Consider the following 13315-nt stretch of genomic DNA (forward strand, 5'->3'; position numbering starts at 1 on the left):
CTCCCTCTTCAATTCGATCAGGATCACCAGACCATTCTCCGAGCCTGGGCGGTGAAAGACTTTGCTCCAAATTGCCCCCTCTATGTCCAGATTCTCAAGCCAGAGAACAAGTTCCACGTCAAGTTTGCAGGTGGGTAAGGATTTTGTTGCATTATATGCAACAGCTCTGTGATTTAAAGTGTTGCCTGAATGCAACTGTAGTTATTAAATCACATCACGATGTAGGAAATAAGTGCATGTCACCTCCTGACCCTGTGCCCACCCGGTCCTATTTGATAAAGGATTTTGTTGCCACCAAAGATTAAGTTTAAGATGGGTTATCAGGTATTTTGCTACGGCGTCGGATTGGAACCTGCACTTTATTTCCCATATGAGTTACTCCCTGCGGGTGCCTGCTTGCTATTTAGGCCTGAAAATGTGCAGCAGTGCCCCCCCCCTTCTCCCGCTCCACAGAAGACGCCAATCAATCATCTGCGACTGAAAAGAGAGGACCCAAATTCACCCTCTCCTCTCTCTCACACATTTCACTGCCACCCTCATACCTGCTGTCTCGATCAATGATTAATACTTTGCGACTTTCAGGAAAAAAGATCTGTTGCACTAACTAAGCAGACAAACGCACCACAGCACAGTTTCACCATATTCCATAACAAACATTTGACCCCCAGGCAAGATGTCCTGTAGCATTTGTGAATATATTTGATGAGTTATCTCACACTGATGATTGAATATATTCCCAGTTGGAAAATGATCTTCATGCATGCAAATATCCATGTTCTGGGATAGGACATTCTTCTTTGGGACTATGGTTGAAAAATGAAGTGCTGTCCTTTAAACACACACAAAACAAACGAGTTTGAACTAATCCTGAATCGCTCATAACACCGCTTTTAAAACTCTAAGCACGGGAGGCATTGATGAGAAAGATGTAAAGGACTTAATTTAGTAGGAATGATCTGTCTGCGCGACGCTGCAGCCGGGCAGGAGGGACCTGAGTGCAGAGTTTCAATTGATTATCTCACCAGTTGCGTTTTGAATAGCCGATCACCCGCTGAGCACGACTCATTGCATCTGAGCGGCGTTGATAGAAACGGACTCATTAAACAATAGAGCTGTTCAATTAGCTCAACCTGTGGGCGTGTGGTCAGGTTGTGATCGCACACTTGCTGAAGGTGCGAATAACCACAGCAGCACATGCATCCACACACACACACACATGCACACACACACACAGATTTACACCTTTAATAACAGTGTGAAAGAGAACAACCGGCAGTGTGAAGATACGTGTACAAAAACATAGATCTTCTCTGCAAAGTCAAGAGAAACTATATAACAGATGTGTGTGTGTGTGTGTGTGTGTGTGTGTAGGTGTGTGTCTGTGGTCAGTAATTGGTTTCTGACCTGGTCTGAGTTCAGGCTCTAGAGACATAGCAGGATGGAGGGCAGTGTTGACCATTAGGCAGAGCAGGCGATGGGAAAGGGAAGGGGTCACGGTAATGAAGAGAGAGTTTCAGACGAAGAACATTGGAGATTGAATATATTTGAAAAGAAAGCGAGCGAGGGGAAACATTAATGAGTGCGGCTGCTCCACAAATGCCCCATTGGTGTTGTTGCCTCGTCTGCTGCAGGCTGCAGGTGTCCACCGTTCAGCACAGGCTTCTGTTTGAAAAAGAATTCACAGGCTAAATATGAAGAGGCCTGTTTTTTTGCACGATGTGCATAATGTTGCACGGCTCCGTGCCGGAGGAACCGCGATGCTTCACCAGAATATCCACAATCCTCAGTTTTAATTGCCGTGTCAGTCGCCTCCTCGGGTTTCAGGCACAAACAAATGCGATTGGCGTGCTTATTCAGAACTGCGTTTTACACCCCGGCTGACAGTCCACTTCAGCTTCTGACATTTGTCACCAATTATTTCCTCGTGCACATCACATTCCGTGCTTTTAGAATGCTGCTCAGCGTTGTTGGATAACAAGGAAGCCTGTACATCGTGGAAGATGATGCCTTCAGGAACTACACAGAAGGAGAATTTGATGCTCTCTCCACCTCATTGAATGTGTTACCACTGACATTAAGCTCTTTATTGTTTTTTTCCTTTTGTGAAATAGGCTGTGCAGTAATAAATTCCGAGAGATTTTGTCGTCTGTTTCTTGTGTGTTTGGCTCAGAGGCGGGGCCAAGTGCCGTTCTGTGTGAGCGCAATGTGGCCTAATAAGACTATCAATGAATCACTCGCTCGTTTCTGGGTCTTCCTCAAAAACTGGCCGCGGCTTGTGACAGAGAGCTGTGAGTCAGCTGGGAAGGCGCTGACAGGGTCGCGAGCGGGTGGCAGATGCCTGATCGCCATCAGTTGACACATTTTTGTAAGGCAAAGACAGTAAAAAGACATTTACCTGCGGAACGTAAGGACATGGTATTTGATGGTGCGTACTCTTGGTGGTAAACTGCTGCCAGCAGCCATACAAGGCCCGTAATGCTATGTTCATATATATTATTGTGTCAGTATGATCGAGTGCACGCTGTTAACATCTTGGACGTTAACAGAAGAAATGTTGTTGCTTAGTTTGCCAAATCGTATTTTTCCGTTATTTAAACGCTTAACCAATAATGTTAATTATTGGCAAGGATTTCAAACATTTTCTGCTCGTCGCTTCTTGTTTTTTTATGTGACTATATATGCAATTATTTGGGGGTTTAAAGCCATGTCTGAGCTAAAGAAGATTGAATTTCCATAAAAATATAAAGGAAATATTGCATTTTTCATTATAGAAATCAGATTATTCACACACACACACAAAGATTAACTTCCCACACCTCATTTTATACAACTTAATCTGCTTTGCTGGATTTAAGTGAGATAAGGTATGAGAAAGGTTTTGAAATTCTTTACCTTACATCATCATAAAGTTCAGAAGGCATCATCACACACATCTATATCACTGCATATAGATGTTTTATGGAGATCGAAGCGAGCGTGTGTGTTTTTACCAAATCATATGTGGCCTCTGTCACTTCGCCCCTTTGTTTTTTTATTTTATTATGGCTACAGATCATGTTGTGTGTGAAGAAGAGTTTAAATATGCCATGCTGGCTTTAAACTGCGTGTGCCCTGGAACCTCAACGCTCATCACCCTGTTGATCCACTCCTCCAGAGGACAGTAAGTCCAACATGGTCTCTCACAGCGAGAGAAAAATAATAATCAGCCGCTCCTCGTTTCCTCTGTGTCAATCAACTTTGGATGGTTTTCCAGGACGACGCCCCAAGAGGCCTTCAAGCAGCGCCTGGGAGCCTTTCAAGCCCTGAACAGGTAGGATGCACTCGGGAAGTCTGTGGCACATTTTGCCTCAAAGTCTCTGTTGTCGGTTTCCATAGTTTGGATGCTGGCAGGATATTTCCTAAAGTAAATATATCTTGTTATTTTCAAAATGGTGTCGTATTTTAGTTTTTATTTGAAATATCTGAATCTCAATACGGAGGTATCAGTGGATCTGTAATGCCAAACTGCAGACGGCGTGCCACGACCAGGACGCTTCATGCAGCTCCGTATTAAATGCAATTACATTTATGCATTTTCCTCTTAGCTCTCAGCTTGAAATGTAATGCAGGGTTCCATCATTTTTCATCGTAGTGCTGGAAAGTGTTTTCAAAGCACAAAACTTGCTTCAGTATCTAGACGTGTATTTATATGTTGATGAGATTTGCACTGTGCTGGGTAATATGACTATCTGTTCCTTAGCAATGGTTTCATTTCTGTGCATATCTTTTTTGCACACTGTGAGACTGACTTTGAGCATTGTGAATCTACCCGATGCATTTCCTTTGGCTTGCCTTATTGTGCATGTATCATGTTTATGTTGTAGATATTTGCACTGTTACATTTTAATATATATATATATAATTTATTGCAACTTTTGAAAAAAAAGAGCGAGTATACCCGCATCTGCCCTTCCATGTTAAAATAAAGGTAGAACTGTATCCAGCACCAGAATTAGGCACTTTATAATTGTAGTTACTTTGCTTGCTCGATTCACTACATTGCAGTTACCGGTACTTATTATTACTCCTTGATCTTTAAGATCAATGTAATCGATCAAGAGTGGACTGGATTACATGCCGATTACATGTCGATATTTATACAATATATTAAAGCCACACAAGCAATAAAAGCGTCATAAAAATTCATCCGGAATCAAATCAAATCCAATCAAAGTTCTGGTATTGAGGCTTTGCTTCAGTGTTTGTCTTTTATTAAGGAAGTACAATAGGCTTATTTATTCATTACAGATTGGCCCGAAACACAGAAGAGTCTTTGATGCGTGTTGGAAGCCATGAGTTGCAGGCAGATAGAAACTTCAAGGACTTTTTAACTTTGCCTTCTGATATTTTCGACATTCGTACTTCATAAATCTTCTCCTGACGGCATTTGCTTCATTGGCTGTGGCGACGTCACATGACTCCCGTGCTCCTCCTTCCCCTTCCTTTAGCGAGCTTCTGTTGAATCTTTTTTGCAACTCTTGTTTACATAAAGCAGTCTTTGTCTCCGGCCACCCACGTTCATGCTGCTTGTTGCCACCTCTTTAGATCAGCGGGTAAAGCTGCTGCATCCTCCTGGGAAAAACGTTCGTCCATGTCAATGCGTGGGGCGGGGCGGGGCGGGGCGGGGCGGGGCGGGGCGGGGGGGGGGCATGAGACCTATTGATCGGCCTGGCATCCTTGTCGTTTGTCCCTGTGTTGACTGAAGTATTGATCAGCAGCTGTAACAGAGATATAAGATCTAACTGACGCAACCTTCAGTGAAAACTCCTTCGATGTGTGAAGATCCTATCTTCTTCTTTTTTTTTCAGGGAGGGCGGAGCATGTTCTGCAGACCAATGGCATAGAACCTACCGGCGCTGCTCAGCCAATGAGGTGCATCACATTCGCCTGGAGGAAAGTAAATTCTTTGGGGAATATCAGGGCAAGAGTTTCACCTTTGCCTCCTTTCATGCTCACAAGAAGTAAGTCACTATGTTAACCCCCCCCCCCCCCCCCCCCCACCACCACCACCACCACCCCCGCAGGTTTCAGAGCCGACCCCATCTCTGTGCCGCAGGTATGGGGTTTGTCTCATCGGAGTACGCAGATTGGACACCACCAACATCCTGCTGAACCCTGGTCCCTGCCACATCATGGGGGCCTCTGACACATGCTTTTACATTAACATCTCCAAGGAGGAGAACTCGGCATTTGTCAGGGGCCAGAGGGAGCCCTCGTGGGGCGGCGCGGGAGGAAATGCCAGAGGTGTGCCCCAAAGCATCTACCACGGACTCACCCGCCTGCCGGTTCACAGCATCATCGCCAGCATGGGTCAGTGAGACAGGCGGCGCACGCAGACGGCGCAACATTTACCCGCTGACCTTCAGCATGCGGCTCCTGAGCCTGTTATTAACAGCACAGCTCCCACGATCATGCAGTCCTCACATATGAAATGATTACAAATATTTATAGCCTTTTTCAAGAAATTATTGTGTATCTGATTATAAGTCGGGCTCGATAAGAGCAGCCTGTCAAGCGAGCGGAAATGTCAGAAGCTGTGGTTTCACAAACACACCACCTGGTGGACGGCAATAAGATTCGCTACAGTCTGAGCAAACACACCGCATAGTGTTTGGACTTTTAGCGTGATCCGTGCGGTCCGATCACTTTGTCGTGGTACATGCGTGTTTCAGGCACAGTCGCCATTGACCTGCAGGACTCCAGTGACAGCAGTCCGGAGGGCCAGGACCCGGGAAGCGCCGGCCTCGGCAGCGCGAGAGGGAGCAGGAGCAGCTCCAGGACGGAGATGGGAGGCGCCAACACTTTGGCCCTACCTGCCTTGGGAGACTCGGTGGAGGAGAGGAGGCACAGTATTGCTCCCGTGCTGGAGCTGGTGGATGGCGTCAATAACCCCACCTTTGACCTGCTGGGGGACCAATCGGAGGATGAGGGCGGGGACGAGGGCAAAGAGGAGAGTGACAAAGACGAGAGCGCCCACTGGTGGGGTCGACACTGCGAGTAAGTGATGATGCTCTTTGACTTTTCCTCAGTGTGTATGTCTTGTAAAAGGTGTTCCGGGATTACGGCGGTCTGCTGCTGCAGGTGGGTCAAAGGATACCCGCTGAACTCGCCGTACATCGGAAGCTCGCCCACGTTGTGCCATCTGCTTCAGGAAAAGATGCCGTTCTGCTGCCTGCGCATGGACAAGGTTTTTTTGCCATTTTAAACCTCTAGCTGTCTTTATTTGGCCGATTCCGATTGCATGCTCCGCTTCGGCTTCTCTCCCAGGCTTGCCACCACACGCTTTTTGAAGACGCCCGCTCCTACGGCTTCAAAAACAAGTTGATCATCGTGTCGGCAGAGAGCGCCGGGAATGGCCTGTACAACTTCATTGTGCCTCTGCGGGCCTATTACCGACCCAGGAAGGAGCTCAACCCCATCGTCCTGCTGCTGGAGAGCGTGTGAGTGCAACATCTGTGTTACTCTGGTTCGTGTCGTCCAATAAAATGTGCTGCTGTGATCACGACGGCGTCGCGGAAAATCTAAGGCTGTAAAGGAGGGCGAAACAGGTTCCTCTATAAATAGCCGGCCGGGGAGAACAAGCGGCGCTATTTGAGGTCATTGTAAACATGATTTGTGAAACACTGAATGCTTTCAGGAGGACGCACTCCACAGTCCTGCGTGTCGTGTTCTGTAGCCGGTCAGCCAAATGAGAGTGCCAATAAAAAGGCAATAAAATGCTGAGTCACTTCAGTGTAGTGCTGTTATTTTCAGCTTTCCCCGCAAGCTGTGTTGTGTATTTCTCAGTCTGACTGAGTGGGTTCTGTCTCTTCTGGCTCTTCATCACGGCGTGAATAAATCCACCGGTTGGGAATCTCAAGTTTGCGTTGTCATTTGGTTCCAGACCCGAAGCAGATTTCCTGGAGGCAATCTGTTGGTTCCCCATGGTGTTCTACACAGTGGGCTCCATCGACAAGTAAGGCCGGCCAAAGCGTGTTTCGTTCCCATTTTTCCCATTTGCTGCTATCTGTCGGTCTGTCCTACATCAAAGGACGACGTCCATGCTATCTTATTCTCACAGTCTGGATAGTTTGCTGCGATGTGGAGTAACGTTCGCCGACACCATGGTAGTGGTTGACAAGGAGAGCTCCATGATTGCTGAGGAGGACTACATGGCCGACGCCAAGACCATCGTGAATGTCCAGACGCTCTTCAGGTCTATTTTGCACAAGCTCTTTGCAACGTGCAATCTCGCCCTCTGCCTTGAAGCGAGTGTTCTCTCCATCGGCTGTTGTCTCACCCGTCTTTGCGCTTCCCTCTCCACAGACTGTTCCCAGCTCTCAGTATCATCACAGAGCTCACCCACCCAGCCAACATGCGCTTCATGCAGTTTAAAGTCAAAGACCATTACTCTCTGGCTCTGTCCAAACTGGAAAAGGTAAACGTTTAATTCCTTTGACGCCATTGTTTGATCTCAAGAGGCAATTTTTGCTGATTATTTTAATTGCTCGGATCAATTGGATATATTTGATATTTTTGAATTTTATTCAATTTAATTTTGCATTATCTTTGTGGGAACATGATTTTTTAATGTGATTTGAAACTTTGGTCATCTTCTCCAAAGCATAAAAATGAACACAACTCCCATTGAAAAAAAACAGAATGGCAGGTGTGTCGTATCCTGATGTATTTTCTGTACAATATTTTTGGGAGATTTCCTGAACATAGACTTCAAACGTCTCGGTAACTAAAGGAGAAAAAACACGGCAGACTGCTGAGCATTGAAGAGCAGCAGGCTCTGTCACTTCCACAGTGACGTTTCTAATTATATCCTGCTGGCTTTTTTAATGTGGCAGCTAATGGATTTTCCTTTTGGGCATCAATATCTTTTATCAACAAACCTCTTTGGGGTTTATTATTATTATAACTTTGTGGATTATTTCTACACCCAGCAGCGTTGTCTCACAGCACAAGTGAAAATTGGTGGAATCCCAGCCTTTGCATGCTTGTTTCCGATCCCTTAGGTGCACTGGTTTAATCCTGTGTTACGAACACATGGCGAGTCAGATGCAGCAGGACCTTTAAACTTGCAGTGAGAATAAACGCCTACTGGAGCATTACTTTCTTTAGCCTGTCTTCGGCCCATTGGCCTCTGTTAATAAATAAGCTGCCAAAAAGAAACTGCAAGGGCACTCAGCGAGTGCACGCCTCCTATCAGGCTGTGTTTTATCCAGCAAAATCAATTTGGCCTGAACATTCCCAGCTCAGAATGTTGAATCACCTCAGGACCAGCTATTTCTAAGAACTGTGTCTCTGTAATTTCACTGAAACCTGAAAAGAACCTAAGATATCCTGACAAACAGACAATGTATTACCTAAATTGTGTGTGTTTGTGTGTGTGTGTGTGTGTGTGTGTGTTTGCACAGAAGGAAAGGGAGAAGGGCTCCAACCTGGTGTTCATGTTCCGCCTGCCCTTTGCAGCAGGGAAGGTGTTCAGCGTCAGCATGCTGGACACCCTCCTCTACCAGGTATGGAACCGCAAAATCAAAACTTCTGGTTCTCAATGTGGCAAAACACCAAATCCAATTGATTCCTGCTTTGTTTCGCTCGCTGCGCTCTGCTGCCAGTCATTTGTGAAGGACTACATGATCTCCATCACCAGGCTGCTGCTCGGTTTAGACTCCATGCCTGGCTCGGGCTTCCTGTGTGCCGTAAGCAAGCCAGCGAGAGACAGCTCTGACATCTGATTTGACTGAGGCGTGCATCTGAGATTGTATCGTTTGTCTTCTAGATGAGAATCACCGAGGACGACCTGTGGATCCGAACCTACGGCAGGCTTTACCAGAAGCTCTGCTCCTCCAATGGAGATATTCCCATCGGCATCTACCGGACCGAGGCTCATAAGCTTCCTGTCTCTGAGGTCAGCTGCTAACCCTAACGCCTGCTGTTTGGACTGAACGGCTACATTTAAATCAAGACGATTTCTGCTGGGAAGCTGGAATGCCCTGCTCAGAGGCCAGAGGCCGTTTATTATATCCCACCCAGAATACACGAGGAGTGGCACAGTTCTCCTTCCGGTGGAACTCATGCTTCTCCTCTTGTGATCTGTTAATCGCTCCCTCTATCTATGTCATCAAATGAGGGGCTTCCGGTCGCTTAAATGCGACTTGAGGAGACGATGGAGAGGCTGATCACACATAACACAGCTGTTCAGCATGTCATTAGTAATTGCTTTGCATAAATCGAACGCTCTGGATCCTCACTTTCCTCATTTTACAGTTTTAGAATAATGAAGCGCATGCATGGGATTAAAAAAATAAAATCCTATACCTGCAGATGAGCTACACACATGAAGGAGGGCAATGTAATTAATGCGATGTGAGATTAACTTTAATCCAGTTCATTTCAAGAGTCTTTCACTCGGTGCCTGCACTCAAGAGACAAACCTCCTCAATGAAAAAAAAGACTTGAGGAGCGGGAACAAAATGCCCACGACCCTTTAATACTGACACGGCTGCAGTTGGGTCAGCCAATTTGCTCGCCCTGTGCAGCGAGAGGAACAAACTGTTCCTCGTACATGAGGAACAACCCTGAATCAGGTTGGAATTATTCTCTTGCCTCATTTCAAATGCAGCTTCTGACCTGCCCCTTCTGGAGCAGCAGCGATAATTGCCCAGGCTCTGCCGGCCGGTGGCCACAGAGATGTGAGGTCTTCTAGTCTTGATATGTGCAAAATCCCTTTCATGAAATGAAAACGGGTTCCGTGTCCGCTATTCGTTTGGAGAACGATAAGAAAGTAATAATTCCTCTTCATTCCCAGAAATCAGACGCTGGCGAAGAACTGATTTAATCATAGATTGATTACACACCGCACGAGGAAATGAAATGCTTTGCCCGTGCAGAGTGTGAGGACATGTGCTACTGTTTGTGCAATGGCAGTCTCAAGTGTCCATCACCGTGGAGGACTACGAGGACACCCGAGAGCCCAGGGAGCCCCTGCTGTCCCGGAGCGGTGTGCATCGGAACTCCACCTCTTCTGAGCCCATCTCCACTTCTTCCCACTCCTCTGACCACCCGCTGCTGAGGAGGAAGAGCATGCAGTGGGCACGGCGGCTGAGCAGGAAGGGGGGGCGCGGCTCCAGTGCTGCGAAGGGCGGTCCAGGAAGCGCAGCAGAAAGGATCAGCCAGCAGAGGCTGAACCTGTTCCGGCGCTCGGAGAGGCAGGAGCTCAATGCCCTGGTGCGAACGAGGATGAAGCACTTGGGCCTTTCGCCTACTGGATTCAGTAAGCCTACGAAAGCTTTCTGCCTGTTTCCATCACTGTGTCCAGATACTGCAAAGATCATTGTGCTGGGCTTCCTGTTGGAAAAAAAAAGAGAATGAACCCAATACCTTTAAACCGACACTAAAACCAGTCGAGAAGCTGATTTTATATCTCCACATGCCGAACTGCCATCACCATCACATACATATACTCTGTTGTACACCACTGGCTGTGTGAGATGTTACCTGCTGCAGGGTTCGACCAATCACACGCCTCATGAAATCAATCAAAGGATGCTTCCAGGGATTGGTTGTGAGCAAAACCATTCAAATAGACATTTTGTCTGCACCTGTACAAAAACAATTACCGGTAAACGCAGTTATCTCTTCAGGGAATACTTTTTGATGCCACTTAGTATCGGCTCGTAGGCCAGGCCCTGCTTGTGCTTGATTGTTATTTTGTTTGGCAGGATTATTTTTTGATCTTATTCCACCGAGGGCCCCTCACACATTGTCACATTTCATTTCACAGTGAGATAGAATTAGTCTATGTTTGACTAAACAAAACGAGTTTGGGCTTTAAAGAATAACGGGGTAGATTCTTATATTATATGCTATTGACACCTATATTTATATTATAAAGGGTAAAATGTAAATAAATGTAATGTCATTTAATGTAAAATAAATGTAACTACTCCTTAACATGCTGCTAAATATTTAACTCTTTAGTAATTAGAATAAAATATTCAGTTTTGATATCACTTTTTTAAAAGGTTGTAACTTAATAATTGTTAGAGATAAAGCCATACTGTAAATGAGAAAAATCATAAGTATAAACCAAAGTTTGTGATGGGAATAAATTAACACATTTAATAATGTAGAACAGTTCCATTCAAATGCACTCATCACGCAGGAACAAAGATAATCAATACAAAATCAAAGCAAAACCAAAAAGCCACCACCTTGTCTTGTCATGGACATGCGCAAACCAAAAAAAACAAACAAAGTGGGAAAGATAAAGAACATTCAGGCACGGGATATGCTGCAGACTGTTCAACATCCTTTACCGCGAGTCAATGCTGCGGAAAAGACGTCACTTTCAGGATCAGCACTGGACAGCTCCATATGTAGCCGGCTACCTATGGAGCTGTCCAGTGCTGATCCTGATCGCCATATGTAGCCGGCTACGTATGGCGCAGTTCAGAGGGGCAGAACTGCAGTACAACCAACAAATGTGGGCTGTTAAGAACACGTGTGACAGATGCAGCATTTTACAAAAACACATGTCTGCACACAGCTCTTGCGGGCCACAAAAAGGACTCGGAGGGCCACATTTGGCCCCCGGGCCTTGAGTTTGACACATGTGCTTTATAATGACGTCACCCCTCAGATGGTAGAAGGGCCGGCCCCTTTGTGTGAACCACTGCCTCACTTACCTGGATATGAATTTGATTCTCTTTAAACAGCTACAGCAATCAAATATATATATATATATATTTAATGTGTGTGTGTGTGTGTGTGTTTTGTTTGTTTGTATACTTTGTGGTTTGCTATTGACACCTAAAGTAATTCCACCCCTTCCTTCGACGTATTCCTGTTGTGTCCATATTTAACTGCGGTTGTCTTCCTGTCTTGTAACGTCTGTGAGCACGGATGTTGAACAGTCTGCAGCATATCCCGTGCCTATTTTATTTCCTGTCTCACTCGCCTCTTTTTCTTCCTGTGTCAGATGGGATGACAGACCAAGGCAACAGATTGTCTTACATCCTCATCAACCCTTCTCCCGACACCAGATTGGAGCTGCACGATGTTGTGTGAGTGCATGCTGCCAAAATACGATCGATGGCACGATAAAATGAGCGTACCACGAAAAGTTGTATTTGTCTGGGCCCCACCTGCAGGTACCTGATCAGACCAGACCCTCTCTCTCAGGTGCCCAGTCAGGGCAGCAACAGGAAGTGCTGTCCTGGGCTCTCAGAGAGCAACAGATTCAATATGCAGGACAGCACCCATCTGTGAGAGACAGAAAGAAAGGGCAGATATAAGGTCAAAACACTGCCAGGGAAAGGACGACGCACTACAACGCACTCACAAAGAGAGGTCGAAATCCAGAAATAGTGAGGGATGCATCCGAAGGTCCTTTCTGTTTGCTGTTTGCTCCATATTTGAACTCGACGAACTCGGAGGAGCCAGACTTGCATGGACATTTTCTACAATGATGGGAATGTTTTATTTATGCACTTGCTATTAGCGAAGCAGAGAGAGCTGCGGACACAGAAGTGCATTTACTGAAGAATTGTATCTATTTCTATATCTCTGTATGTGCATGTTATGTTTCGCATCATGTTAGTGCAGTGTGTGTGTGAATGAATGAATGAATGCTTCTGAGAATCTTCAGCAAGGCACTGCCAAATTTATCCGGACAGCCAAAGGACATCTGCTGCCAAATGAAAGTTAGAAAAGTGTGTGTGTGTGCGTGTGTGTGTGTCCTAATCTGTATTGTAGGTGTGTTTTGTCACACTACATGTTATATGTATTTAAAACATTCACACGGTCTTTAAGGTTTCCTTCCATGTGTATTTTTTTTTTTTGGTCTTCATAAAGTCTTTCTAAAACTTTATTCCTGTGGCTGTCATCATGAAACACGCATGCATTTTGCACTCACCAGCGGCAGAGGAATCCAAAGAGCACCAGTCTCCACTCATCAGTGCAGGGCCTTCAGTGACGTAACGGTTCCAAACATTTTGTCTTCATCAGTTCAGTTATAACAAACTTCTTTTTTTCTTTCTGCCTTTTTTTTTTTTTTTGCTCGAGACAGTATTTTTGTCTCTGCAGGGCGAGCCATCCTGCCACCAAGATTGCTTTTACTGACAGTATAACAGGAACGCACCACGCCCTGATATAACTCCATCCCTGCAATCAATGCAACCTTCTGTAGTTTGTAAAGCATTTTTTTTTTAAGAAAATGTCACAGAATTGCAGATCCAGCTCTCACTTTTGAACCCGATTCATGAGCTTTACAATAAATTATTGC

The 13315-nt window shown here is 45.6% G+C and overlaps 1 protein-coding gene across 1 annotated transcript in view; it reads left to right on the top strand.

Annotated features, from left to right (window-relative positions):
• The window catches only part of kcnt2b (potassium sodium-activated channel subfamily T member 2b), a 32467-nt gene extending 20167 nt beyond the window's left edge, over positions 1–12300 (top strand). Inside the window, exons 14-30 of the mRNA XM_068749545.1 lie at positions 22–130; positions 3052–3160; positions 3254–3310; positions 4848–5000; positions 5096–5349; positions 5712–6036; positions 6121–6226; positions 6307–6479; positions 6923–6994; positions 7100–7234; positions 7345–7456; positions 8445–8546; positions 8646–8729; positions 8810–8938; positions 9958–10303; positions 12011–12095; positions 12183–12300. Coding sequence (XP_068605646.1) covers positions 22–130; positions 3052–3160; positions 3254–3310; positions 4848–5000; positions 5096–5349; positions 5712–6036; positions 6121–6226; positions 6307–6479; positions 6923–6994; positions 7100–7234; positions 7345–7456; positions 8445–8546; positions 8646–8729; positions 8810–8938; positions 9958–10303; positions 12011–12095; positions 12183–12300 — 2469 coding nt within the window. The remainder of the gene's footprint in view (positions 1–21; positions 131–3051; positions 3161–3253; positions 3311–4847; positions 5001–5095; positions 5350–5711; positions 6037–6120; positions 6227–6306; positions 6480–6922; positions 6995–7099; positions 7235–7344; positions 7457–8444; positions 8547–8645; positions 8730–8809; positions 8939–9957; positions 10304–12010; positions 12096–12182) is intronic.
• Positions 12301–13315: the final 1015 nt, after the last annotated feature.

The sequence above is a fragment of the Brachionichthys hirsutus genome, chromosome 16, assembly GCF_040956055.1.
Source record: "Brachionichthys hirsutus isolate HB-005 chromosome 16, CSIRO-AGI_Bhir_v1, whole genome shotgun sequence".
Taxonomy (NCBI): Eukaryota; Metazoa; Chordata; class Actinopteri; order Lophiiformes; family Brachionichthyidae; genus Brachionichthys; species Brachionichthys hirsutus.